Source organism: Neodiprion virginianus, chromosome 7 (genome assembly GCF_021901495.1).
Source record: "Neodiprion virginianus isolate iyNeoVirg1 chromosome 7, iyNeoVirg1.1, whole genome shotgun sequence".
NCBI classification, from domain to species: Eukaryota; Metazoa; Arthropoda; class Insecta; order Hymenoptera; family Diprionidae; genus Neodiprion; species Neodiprion virginianus.
Window position 1 is genome coordinate 8,296,030 of NC_060883.1, and position 13,489 is coordinate 8,309,518.

General features: G+C 37.6%; 1 protein-coding gene across 1 annotated transcript in view; it reads left to right on the forward strand.

Annotated features, from left to right (window-relative positions):
- Positions 1-13,489, forward strand: part of LOC124308426 (peroxidase) — an 88,064-nt gene that overhangs the window by 12,869 nt on the left and 61,706 nt on the right. Inside the window, exon 2 of the mRNA XM_046771134.1 lies at positions 5,956-6,146. Within this exon, the coding sequence (XP_046627090.1) occupies positions 6,016-6,146 (131 nt within the window). The 5' untranslated portion in view covers positions 5,956-6,015. The remainder of the gene's footprint in view (positions 1-5,955; positions 6,147-13,489) is intronic.

A 13,489-nucleotide genomic window follows, 5' to 3' on the forward strand; every position in this document is an offset into this window, starting at 1 on the left:
CATAATTTACGGACTAGGGCATTTATTTGTGGGTATTGGACTTCCTCCACTTTGTTAATATAGGCAATTGCTGTCGTGTTGTCTATTCTAATTGTAAGTGATAGTTCGCAATCATTAACTTCTGATGCGAAGCATTTTAACTCAGACAATGCTGCTAGCAGTTCTAGTTTGTTTATGTGGAGATTTTTCCTGGATTCTTTCAAAAATCCTCCCGTATTTTTTCCTTGTCAATGAGCATTCAACCTGATGTGGAAGCATCAGTATAAATTTCTAGAGTAAAGGTATTTCTTCGAATTGCGTGGCGGATAACACCAATGTAATTTGGATTTTATGTGGTTTGGTATTATCACTTTTTAGTTTATGTTTTGATTGTTTGATGCCTGCACTTTTACTTTTCCTCTCTTTATCAATTTGCAATATTCGGCTCTATTTCTGCGTACGCTAATTCACCTATACCAGAATTCATCTATGAGGTATAATAGTTTAGGCTTCTTCTGTCTCGATATTTTGATTTTTATTGACTCTGAATCTCCAATAAATCCCAAATACTGACAATTAGAGCTCAGGGAAAATTGACTCCTTTCGTAGTTACTGATCAATTCTAGGGAAGAAAGCATCTTTATTGTTCGAAGTATGTTTTCCGAGCATTTTTCAGAAGTATTTCTCATCCATAGGATATCATCAAGGTAAATCGATGAAGTCCACCTTTTTTTTCTCAATTTGGTCACGATTGGTTTTATGATTTATGTGAATATATGTAGGGTCCATGATAGGCCGAAAGGAAGACATGTAAACTTGTATAGCCTTCTTTAGAACAACCGGAGCCATTTACAGCTTCGTTCTGCTACGGGTATGAGAAAGTACGCATCTTTGACGTCAATATGATTCTGAACGCCATTGGAATATCCTCTGACCAGCCTACGTATGTCAATTATGATGATGGTGCATATAATATGGATGATCATTAGGAGTGTGCGGGTACCCGAAATTTCGAGTACTCAAACTCGGGTTTGGGTCGCGTTTGCATCGGGTCAGGTTTTTTGGCAATCCCGAAATCTTTGAGTAATCCGAAGTCTTCGGGTAATCCACTAATGGTCGGGAATTCCGAAATCTTTGGGAAAAACAAAATCTCCGAGAGACTCATGGCAAAATTTTCGAAAATTCTGCAACTTTCGGCAAACCCGACAGTTTTTCGACAGACTCGAGATTTTTGGGTACCCGAAATTTTTGGGTACCCAACCCGACCCGACCCAAAGAATTTCAGTATCCGCACACCCCTAATGATCATAAATAGATTACGTAATACTAGCTTACATAAGTACTCCAACACTTCCAAGTGATTGCTAGAACGTATTTCCTAGTTCAGTTCAGGATGTTTTCTCGATCCAACGATTTCTGCGACAGCAAAATTATGAGACACTCCATTTACAAACGTTTATGCCTGATATGCTGTAAAAACACTATATTTTACGGCATTTTGCGTCTTTCACAAACGAATTTGATGTAGTGCGCCTGCCATTTGACAGACCGCCATCTTTCTAATATCCGGTCTTACGGATAGTAAAGGCCCAAAAGCATTATCATTCTTGGAAGTTGGAGAACGCCATTTTTGGTCAACGCCAATACTTTTCCTACACAACCATAGGCCACAAATTAGTACATTATGTAACAAGGAAGTAAAGTCGACGATTATTCCCGCGGCTCGGTTTACTGTCCGGAGAGTGGGATGAAACCCCAAAATCGTGGCTATAAATCGAAAAAGTGAAAATTGAATTCGGGGAATTTTGATCAGTGAGCTGTGTACAGAAATGATTGGTGCATTCAAAGCTGGAAGGGTAAGGTCGTCCATTTTATACCTAGCTCGCTCCCTTAGTTCAGTCAGCCTTCGTACAAAGCGCACGTGCCGCGCGAGAATACTGAGCAAAAACACCAATCCTCGAAATTCCATATCTCAATAGTGAATCCGATTTTAATTCTTCAAAATAGATTCTCTTCCTGGAGGTATGTAAAAAATATTTATGTATTAGTTAAATTGAAAAGTCATGTTTATCTGCCTAAAATACGGCCGTGTGCGGTACCCTAGCGATAACGATATGATTTACGAGACTTCGACTTTCAAGTGGACAAAAAGTATATTATCGTCCACTATCGGCCAACTATCTAAGTTGAGGTCTTTAGGTGAGTCTATCAGCTATCGGAAACACCCCCAAAGTGCCAGCGGTATCCTGCGGGAAAATGTGGTTCTGGCTGTATGAATATAGCTTGAACGGGTACGAAGCGCGCTACCCCGCACGGGCAGATGTTTAGTACGTACAATAGGAAACTAATACTGGTCTTAGCGTACATAGGGTGTCCGTAACAAAGTAGTGCAGTTATTCTGGATTCATATTGTTTTTGATAAATGTTACTCACGATTGGATAAAATTAGAATTTATTTTTGTTCATTTACAATATCTTAAATATTTATGTACTAATTTTATGTATTTTAAGAAAAAATTCAATTTATTACATGAATTGATGGTACTTTATTCAACATAGTTTACGTTTAATATTTCAAGTTTTCATATGCAAATCAGTTTTATATTACCCGTGGCTTGATTACAGAATCGGGTATCGACGACGTTTTACTGAATACACGGAAGGCGGTTTTCGTTATGGTGAAAGGGCGTCTAAAGTACACATTTGTCGCTCTACTCGAACACCTCTCAGCGAAAATTTCCAAGAAGAGTGGACGTTTGGTGCCTATACTGGGCGATATGAAGCAGTCCTTGTTTAATCACTTATCAAGTATTCTTTTCTAACGCTAATCGGGATGGGATAAGTGAGTGAGAGGGTGAATGAATAAAAACCACAATTTTCAAGTACGTAAATAAATAAAGAAAACGCCGCAACTTCCGACGGTCACGTGGATGCAGGGTAACGGGGAGCGTCCGAGATGGCCCGTAACCCTGCAAACAGCGGTCCCGACATCTTGGGAATCCAACGCTGAAATGCTCGGGCTACAGATCTATCGTTGCGTCGACGCTCGCCCCGGGAACGGGTACCTCCAATCACCAGAGGATGGCCCGCATCCCCATAAATCAAATCTAGACACGCGCGAACCTTGAAACTACGCGGAACGGAAGAAAATCGACGCACACGAACGAACGCGGAAAATGATGATGTACTCGCAACGCACGGGCAGAAGGAAAAGCTTCACAACACGTCCTACCTACTCGAGCACTCGATCCTAACTAACTCACGCTATACCCCCACTAACGAAGCAGACGTACACAAAGAGCATGGCGCGCGCCTCCGGCAGACCCCGCTTCCGCACAGAAACCTCTGCCACGCGGCTGAGAACCCTCAATGTCGCAGGGCCCGAGCGGGACCGCGAGATTCGAGCGCGAACAGTCCTTTTCAACGTTGTTTCACACAATGAGAGGATAGTGGTAAACAGTCAATAGGCATGAAAATGATTTTCACGTGAAATATGCGATATGGCTCAATGTGCACGTGTCCATTTCCGTACCTGCTCCTTCTCAGGAGACACCTGCACTGACCGCGACCGCTACAGATGGTCGCCCTTTTGTGGAGTTGGAATCATTAAGTGAAAGATCGAAACGGAGGAAAACCGACGAAGTCCGTGCAACGTTGACTACGAGTGGGTTGGCGTATGCCGTTCAAAAGAGCCTTCGATCTTCAGGACAACTGGATGCTGCGGAAGTCGTGAAAAATGCAACGCTGACAAGTCCAACAAGAGCTTTGAAGTACCGAAAAACTTTGGAAATGAAACCCGAAGTTACATTATCTGCAGATGCTGTATTTTCTTATTTGGTGAACCGTAAATTGTCGAAGAGTGACTACCAAGCACTGAGATCGCTGAGTATTGGACAGCATTGCCGTATGGTTTCTCCTTAGTCCAAAGTAGCAGAAGCAAAAAAACTGTGTTATCCACCCCGTATGGCTATCACTATTACAGAAAGCAAAGCAGAAGTTCAGTTATAGGCTTTACTGGACCATACAGTTTAGCGTATTACATTACTTCGACGCGAAGTTATTTCCAGCATCGCCGACGAAAATGTTAAAAAGACGTCCCTTATCTGTAAGTGGGGTTGCGATGGAAGCTTTGGATAAAGTGAATATAAGCAGAAGTTTGAAGATGACAGCATTTCGGATTCAAGTGTGCTCTGCACTTCAGTTGTATCATTACAACTCGTATCTGTCGATTGTAAATCGAATGCCAAAATTGTGATTTGAAAGAACGTTGGGCCTTCGTCTTCTCGATTCTGTAGACCACTAAGATTACAATTTCTGCACAAAAACACGGAACCATACCAGACGAAGGCACTTGTTCCTTGCGCAACAATTCTAAATCAGATTGAAATCTCAGTCGAATTTAAAATGATATTAACAATGATCAATGGGAAAGTTTGCAACGCATTGACATCAACGAGTTCTGCTCAACGTTATTACTTATGTGGAGCTACATTCAAAAATTGTTATAACATCGATGCTCTTCGTTAAAGAAAAGTCAAAAATTGAAAATCAAAAAATGGCAAGCATGTACTAAGGAAGAAAAGCGGATTGTACAAGAGAGCAAGAGGGTTGTTCGAAAGGTTTTTCGTACGAAATTATGACTAATCGTGGATTTTCCGGAGCCTGGATTCGGCAGCATTAATGATGAGAACGCGGCTCGGCGCTTTTTCGAAAATTCAAGTCGATCTGCTATGATAATGGAAGTCAACGAAAAATTAATCACACACTGTTACGCAATACTGAAAGGTATTTCGAATGATCATAAGATTAATCCTTAAAAATTTCAAGAATATCCGGTAGAAACTGCATGCCTAATTGTCAAACTTCATCCGTAGTATTATATGCCTACCTCAGCGCACAAACTCTCATCCATGGTTCGCAAACAATAGTTCATGCATTATTACCAATCGGCCAACTATCGGAAGATGCTCAAGAAGCTCGGAGCAAGGACATCAAAAGTATGCGAAGAAACTTATCACGAAAGTGTTCGAGATACAAACCAATGGAAGATGTTTGGAATCGGCTCATGGTAACATCTAATCTGCACATTTCCAATATCCGTAAGGTGCCTCAGAATAAATTGCGTAATTTATCTACAGAAGCTGTAGAATTGTTACTCCCACCTTCAATAAAAAGTCAATCTACAGCAAAAACTGATTCTGAATTCGATGACGAGGAATCTGACAAAAAAAATGTTTTCTAACAATATTTTTTATTTATTATACGTATTAATTTCTCTGAAGTATTTCCAAATAAATTATTGGCCATTTTCTGAACAAATAAAATTCTGGTGAATGTTGACCTCATGTGCGCAATCAATATCCTCGAGAACCCTTCTATATCCATTACCTAAGGAATCTGACATCATTCCACCACATATGTCCATCATTTTTGACTCGTCATTTTGTGTTTGAAATGTTTGACTTTGGATTAATAATAAGCGACCCCAAATACCCCCAAGTACAGACTTTCACCCGAATTGAATGCGTTCCCGATTTATGGCAGCGATTTCGGGGTTTTATCCGACTGCGACGTCTGAGTGAGACGAGAAAATGATCATATTTCCTGCAAACGCGGGAGAAAAGTGCTCATTTTTCTATCACAGATGTGTGAAAGCAGTGAAAAGGAAGTAATATGCCACTTTCTTAGCGCTTTTCAGGTCAAAAAGTGAGCATTATTTTTGAGTCGGGAATAAAACTAATATCAGAACTCGATCGAACAAGACTACTTCTAATACGATCATAACAATGTGATACCCAATCATTGTTACAATTATTTTGTCTTGGCGATTGTTTACAAATCTCCAAAAATTACTGGCAAAGGCATGCTGAGGATTTGGAGCGCTAATGTGATAATTTTCTCTAAATTTGGAATTAAAATTGTGCATAGGAATTTGGAATTGATGTGGAGTAATATAATACCAATATTTTGTTGCAGCCTTGTTATTGTTTCTGAGCTGATGAAACAGAAGAGTATTGAAATTAACTAAAACTCGAAATGGTCATTACGGAAAGGACGCCGTTAACTTGGCCCACAGACTCGCCTAACTATACTGAATTCTCCAATATACTGCGAACAAGAACTTCTAGAGTTCGGAATTTCCAGTGCTGTGTCTGTGCCATGTTACTGTGAGTGTATAACAATCAATCTGTTGTTTTGTCAATGGTTCATTTAATTCAGCTGTTTGCTTATAAATGTATGTCGTGGAATTATCCATGTAATAGGCCTTGGATAAAGTTAGGTGAAATGCACGCACAAATGTATTTTAAATATAAAGTAGTAACTATTTCGTAATTCTGTATTTTCATTCCGAGAATGGCAATGGTTTTCTCGATTGTATTTAAAATATATGGTAAACTAAGAGTATCCTTTGTCACATATCGTGTGTTTGGCAACGTAAGGTTGTAACCGTTAGAAATGTCGTTTTATAGGCTCCAAAGTAGGTATCTATGATTGAGTAGTCGGACTGAAATTATCAAAAAACGTGTGATTCAATTTAAATTGAGATTTCGGAAACAGAACGTCAAGATAATAAAGGTATTTTCGGTATGTTCAAAAGGTAATTCTTTAATCGCTTTACTCTGAGAATATGCGATTCTCACGGAAAATTCCCAAGCTTCTTGATGGAATTGCATACATAATTATGTTAGTAGCTGAACGTCGAAGAAAAAGTTTTTGTATGGATAATGTGTGTATTTGGTTGTTTCTAAAGATCTATCTGAAATTCATCCACAATTTAAAAATAGCAGAGTTTTCTACAAGAGGGACATGACCTATTTTTGTTTTCGATATCAGACAGTGCTAAAAATTCAAATATGGAATTTCAACGGAACAATCAATCATATTTCAAATCGCATGTAAGGTTGTAACGGCTTTCTCTTTCGTTGCGTATGTTGCCGAACCTCTTTAATGAGCATCAATTTGAAATTTCATTTTTTTTTCATCATTTCATTTCGGGAATTGCTAGTCACGTGAAGGAAAACTAAAGATACAAACTTTGGAAAATTGAACCAATTCTCTAATAAAAGATATTTCAGTATTCTTACAACTCATCTCAGTCACGATTTAAAAGTATGAACACGACAATCGGAAAAAGAGAAATGCCGTTTCGTGTATGTGAAGCAGGTGTAAAACTGCTATTTTCACGCGCAAGTGTGATCGGTCGAACATATAACTTTGTACCAGTTTTACCGTTTAATCGAACGCTAAGTTGTATATTAGAGTGTCCCAAAAAAACCGACTATTTTTTTTTTTCAAAGAACATTGAAAAATCGTCAGAGTATCTCTAGAAAATGACCCTGTGAAAATATAAGCTCTTAATATTAATATTTAGAGGTGGCGATTTGTAATTTTCTATTTCCCATTTAAATAACATGGGAAATTTTTTTTTTGAACTTTGGAATTTTGTGATGGGATAACGAGCTACTTCATAAGTATGACAAAATCAGGTCGTATAGGAAATTTGATGCTCTACAAAAAAGGTCTGATTGACATTTTGCGTAAATCCAGCCGTTTCAAAAATATCGAGCCTCAAACTTCGGACTGTTTAAAATTATGCTTTTTTTTTTCGTAAATACAACAAAAGTTAATTTATATGTATTATAAACCCAGAATTATCAACTGAAGAATAAATATAAGAATAAATATATGCATATATTTATTGTTCAGTTGATAATTCTGGGTTTATAATACATGTAAATTAATTTTTGTTGTATTTACGAAAAAAAAGCATAATTTTAAACAGTCCGAAATTTGAGGCTCGATATTTTTGAAACGGCTGGATTTACGCAAAATGCCAATCAGAACTTTTTTGTAGAGCATCAAATTTCCTATACGACCTGATTTTGTCATACTTATGAAGTAGCTCGTTATCCCATCACAAAATTCCAAAGTTCAAAAAAAAATTTTCCCATGTTATTTAAATGGGAAATGGAAAATTACAAATCGCCACCTCTAAAATATTGATATTAAGAGCTTATATTTTCACAGGGTCATTTTCTAGAGATACTCTAACGATTTTTCAATGTTCTTTGGAAAAAAAAAAATAGTCGGTTTTTTTGGGACACTCTATTGTATATCCGCCAACTCGTAAAGTGCACATGAAAACTGCAATCACTTGCGTCCGCTTCACAAGAACAATGGGCGAATTTCCGAAACGAGAAGAAATAGAATATCATGTGTAAGACGGGAAAAATGTGATTTCACTTGTGTGATTACCAGCCTTAGCAAACCAACACTAGTAGTCGCTTCTGTCACTATTATTGTTAGTTAGTAATGTACTATGTTATAACACTAGCTTGGAAAGTATCATTTTCAAAGTCAGTTGAGCGCGCGTAACGTATCCCATTACCAAACAGTGCAGAAAAACATCGTTAAGGTGTCTGTGTGAAGAAAAAACTTTTTTTTCAACAAAAGTCTTCTTTGATGAAAGCGCACATCCAAGGATATTGATTTAAACACCGTATTATTGATCGTAAAGGTGCTTGTCCACGTGAAAATAAGTCTTGAGAGTTGCTTTCGAGAGCAGTACTTGCCACTGGATATGCTTCTGACAAGGAAACTGCTTGAGCTGTCCCCATCCAACTTCGTACATTTTATAAATAATTGTTTCTTGTTGTTGTTATTGCCTATATTGAGATTAGTCTGGGAGGTTAAAAACAAATGTAAATAAGGGGATGAGTAAGAATTTGAGTCGTTGGTCAAATAAAAAAAATAAATGAAATAAATGGACAGGCTTACAAAAAAAAAAATTACGAGAACGATAATAAATACGACTTTGACTATCAATTGAATAAATTAAATATACATAAAATATAAATAACATATAAAAACTCTTTAAATCCTGTCCATCGTCAAAAAATTAAAATTACACATTCATTTAAACATTCAAAAATAAATTAAAACAAAATACGCCCGAATTAACACATACTGAGATATAAAATTGTCTATTATGATAATGAAAAAAGTTGACAAGTCATAAATAAATTAAAAATCACTCATCCCTTTGCTTTATACTTGGCAGCAGCTCCGTCGTGTAATTGTCCAGATGATTTTGAGAGTCTTTCGATGAAATTTGGAATCAACGGTCTTCTTAAGTTTTCTTCGCGGCGATTCCGTAATGCGAAAAAGTTTGTAAAAATTGATGATTCCTTGGATGCTCGTGACTTCGTTTTGTTTTTTATTCTTGACTCACACGTTAGGATGCGTACGGATATTTACTGGCGATTTCGATGTGTTAATTTAATTTGAATTTGTGTTAACAATGATTAAACAATCACTACGGGGAATTATAAACCGGTTGGTTGGGCGTCTTCCCGTAGACTCGTTCAAATTCTGAGCCGTTTTTCCCGCCTGACACCTAAAGTGAGATGGCTGTGCTTAGCAAAATTTCGCGGGCACTTTTGAACTCATAATATCGTCACAATTTGAGGATATGTTATCTTCATTAAAATCTAAGCAGCACGTGTTTTTTTGTCGATGGAGATACGGTTTAAAGGGGTGAAATCAACCCCCAAAGTTGGGCATTCTGAGTGGTTGTTTCATAGTTTCACATACCTACTTCCAGTTGAGATATTTGGATGAAACCAATTGGAGAATAATTCCTATGACGAATAATGAAAAATGCATTTTGGCCGGTTACGACGGGGTTGAATAGTCGAAAATTATAGGGTTTGAAAGTTAAAAAAATCTTATAACTGAAAAACTGTTGTTCGTATTTTAATGAAATTAATTGAATTTGAAACAGTAGAAAAAAGTAGGGAATATGTGTTTTTGCGTTTCTCGAAATAACGTCACTTAGGGGGTGAACTACCCTTATACGCGTACAGCCGAATTCCCATTAGAATCGCACTATTTTGCTTCAATTCGTCTTATTTAACATTACAAAGCTCTTTCTAAGCAACAATTTAGGAGCTTCATCGTTGCAATAAATTTCGGTTGCATTTATAACAAATACCAATACCACAAATTGCTGAACGGTTTCTGACAGAGTTTCTTTTACAATCGTGAAATCTTCCGGAGCCCGGTATTTTAGTACTTTGTGAGGTTACTGGAATCGATTCCGAGCTTACAATTTTTGAATCAACATGGCTACTGTTGTAAATATTAAGGACTTTATAACTTTCATTTCTTTAATGGTACCTATACAAGCCATTCCATGTTAACTTTCCGATTTCTTTCCATCTTTTACAAAAAAATTATAACCAAAGTCCCAAATATTTACAACATTAGGATTGTTGATTCCAAAATTGTAAGCTTGGAACCGATTCTAGTAACCTCACAAACTACTTAAATACCGGGCTCCGGAAGATTTCACGATCGTAAAAGAAACTCTGTCAGAAACCGTTCAGCAATTTGTGGGATTGGTGTTTGTTATAAATGCAACCGAAATTTATTGCAGCGAAGAAGCTCCTAAATTGTTGCTTAGAAAGAGCTTTGTAATGCTAAATAGGACGAATTGAAGCAAAATAGTGCGATTTTAATGGAAATTCGGTTGTACGCGTATAAGGGTAGTTCACCCTCTAAATGACGTTATTTCGAAAAACGCAAAAATAGATATCTCCTACTTTTTTCTGCCGCTTCAAATGCAATTAATTTCATTAAAATCCAAACAACAGTTTTTCAGTTATGAGATTTTTCCAACTTTCAAGCCCTATAATTTTCGACTATTCAACCCCGTCGTAACCAGCCAAAATGCATTTTTCATTATTCGTCATAGGAATTATTCTCCAATTGGTTTCATCTAAATATCCCAACTGGAAGTATGTGAAACTATGAAACAACCACTGACGATGCCCAACTTTGGGGGTTGATTTCACCCCTTTAAACCGTTTCTCCATCGACAAAAAAAAACATGCTGCTTAGATTTTCATGTAGAATAACATATCCTCAAATAGACGAAATCGGACGGGGACACCTCAGGTAGTTTCCCTGAGAGGTGGAATTGTCATGGATAGCGTTTCCGTAATATGCCTGTGCATTTTATCAATCATTACGACCTAGTTGAAGTTTGGATCGTTCGTCGAACGGTTTCTTGAAAATGGGATTATGGAATTTCTCAGACTTAACTACACATTAGAAGGATGAAAAAATGCGTCAAACATCACAATTCACCCCCAAAAAGAGCCCTAAGAACAGAAAACCACCCCAACCGGACAAATCGTATATCTTCAATCGTGCTAGTGAACTAAGTGAATGCGCCACCTAATATTGATAGGGGGTGTGTGTGGCAACAATACACACTATTTCCGGAAGTACGATAATTTAAAAAAAAATGGGACGGGTACATTCGGTATGAAAACCCTAAGTTCGAGAGCGAAAAAACCGTTTTTGACATCGACGCGAGTGAATGTACCACCTAATATTGATAGGGGGTGTGTATGGCAACACTACACACTATTTCCGGAAGTACGATAATTAAGAATTCTTAAAAAACTTGGAAGTGATGAACCATTCAGTTTATCGAATATCGTGATTGATAGGGGGTTGCGAGCGGCGCCAGACACTCGACTCATGCATTCCCTGCTCACGGCACATCTCCGCGCCTTTATTTCCGCTTGTTCCCCGCCGACATTCGCAGAGGTACTACTTTTCGGACCTCTTGAACCGATGGACCAAGCGGTGCTTTTTGAAACAGAAATTTCCGTCCGTCGAATTTTCAACCTCTAGGCCCTCGACGCCCTTTCATTTGTGTCATTTGTGGTTGTTTGGACAATTTTCAGTCAACGATAAACACTATAAAGTTATGAATAATATGAAAATTTATTTATTATACGATATGTTGTAAGTAAACTTGCAATTTTAAATTACAATTTTTTTCTCGCCAGAAGCGGTGCCTCCATCGAGAGCGGGTTACGCGGCCTTGGCAGCTTTTACAGCCGCCCTTTTGCGTATGCGGCTCTTTAGCCGCGAGCATTCAACGGCCCCTTTCCCGGGTTTCCTCTTGCTCTTGGCTTAGCGGGATTCGGCTCTGAGAATAATTCACTAAAATTTTGTATCACTTTAGCTGTTAAATTGTGACCTCGCAAGCATCTCGGTTCTACAATGTAATTGAGATATTCTCGCGGGTCTAATATACAATTAACAAATAAAAAAACAGAATTCCGTAGTCGTCATTTTTACAGATGCAAATAAACAGAACGGAAACGTTGAAGAAAACCCATTTTGAATGAATTCCCCATGATTTGATGAAACTAAAAATATTTTTTTCAATAATTACCTTTTTTTCTACGCAGAAAACTTTTTCATGAAAAATTCATTACGCAACACCCAATATTGCAAAATTAGAAAATACAATAATATTCTTGTTATAGCATTAGCATATTTAAGCCAATTTCGTAGGTAGTAGGTATTAAATGTGCATTTTCCATACTGGAAGTTCATTTACTGAAAACCCATCCTAGGGTGAAGTTTTCCGAAAAAGATTAAATTGATCACAATCAAATCAAAGATAACTGGAACCCATGAAAGTTATAACGGAGTTTGTAACTCGTATAACACGTTAATCAAAATTCGTCAAATAATTTTTAGAATATGCTCGAAAACATTCTTCAACTAGAGATATACTGATCATCAGCCATAGTCTGGTGTCTACCACGATTTATTTCGATTAACTGTATGACTAGCTTTTGCGTTCGGCACGGGTCTGCGCTACGTTCATTTCGCTGCATTGCGCATGCGCGTCCTGCGTCGCTAGCGCATCGGCATCAGTTGCATTTGGATCGTGCAGTGAGCAAGATGGCCAGCGACGAGCAAGGTAAGTGCAATTCGTTTTCATTAGAGGCGTTACACGATTCCTCGTCGAGAATCGATAGAAGTGGTGAATCTGAATGATGCTCATTGTCAGCTGTTCTCTAAAACCAAGGATTGGACAAGTTCGTTCTGCGACCGCATGATCGTTGATCCAAGTTAAAATATTTTATTGATATTCATGGCATCCATTATTGTTATTATAAAAATTTCATTAATTTCACGTTATAGCCGAATTTTTTATTCACGATTTTTAAGTATTGCATGTTCTTAGCTTTGATAAAATTTACCTCTAGCTTACTATCAAGCTGAAAAAAGTTGTTATATTTCACTAGATTTATTTATATTTTTTGAACATTTGATAAAATTTGGGTTCTAATTTGTAACAGATAACTTTGCGTCAAGCATTTTGAAACAAATCGCAAATTTGTTACTGAACTTTGCACATTTTAAAAAATCTGTTGCACAAGAATATCAATTATGAAAAAATTTTGAAGCGCTGACGTTGTTATGAACAATCGCATGAAATAGTATCTCTGGATTAGATAGGATTACATTGTAAAGTTTATTTGCCTTCACAGAATAATCTCAAACCACCGCTGCTGAGCAGGGAGCAAGCCAGTAACCGCCGGTTGATTTGAGTGAGCAATCATTCTTGAACTATAAGCTTATATGCGTACGCCAGCACCAGTTATTGATACTGTGGCGAGAAAAGTGGGGTACT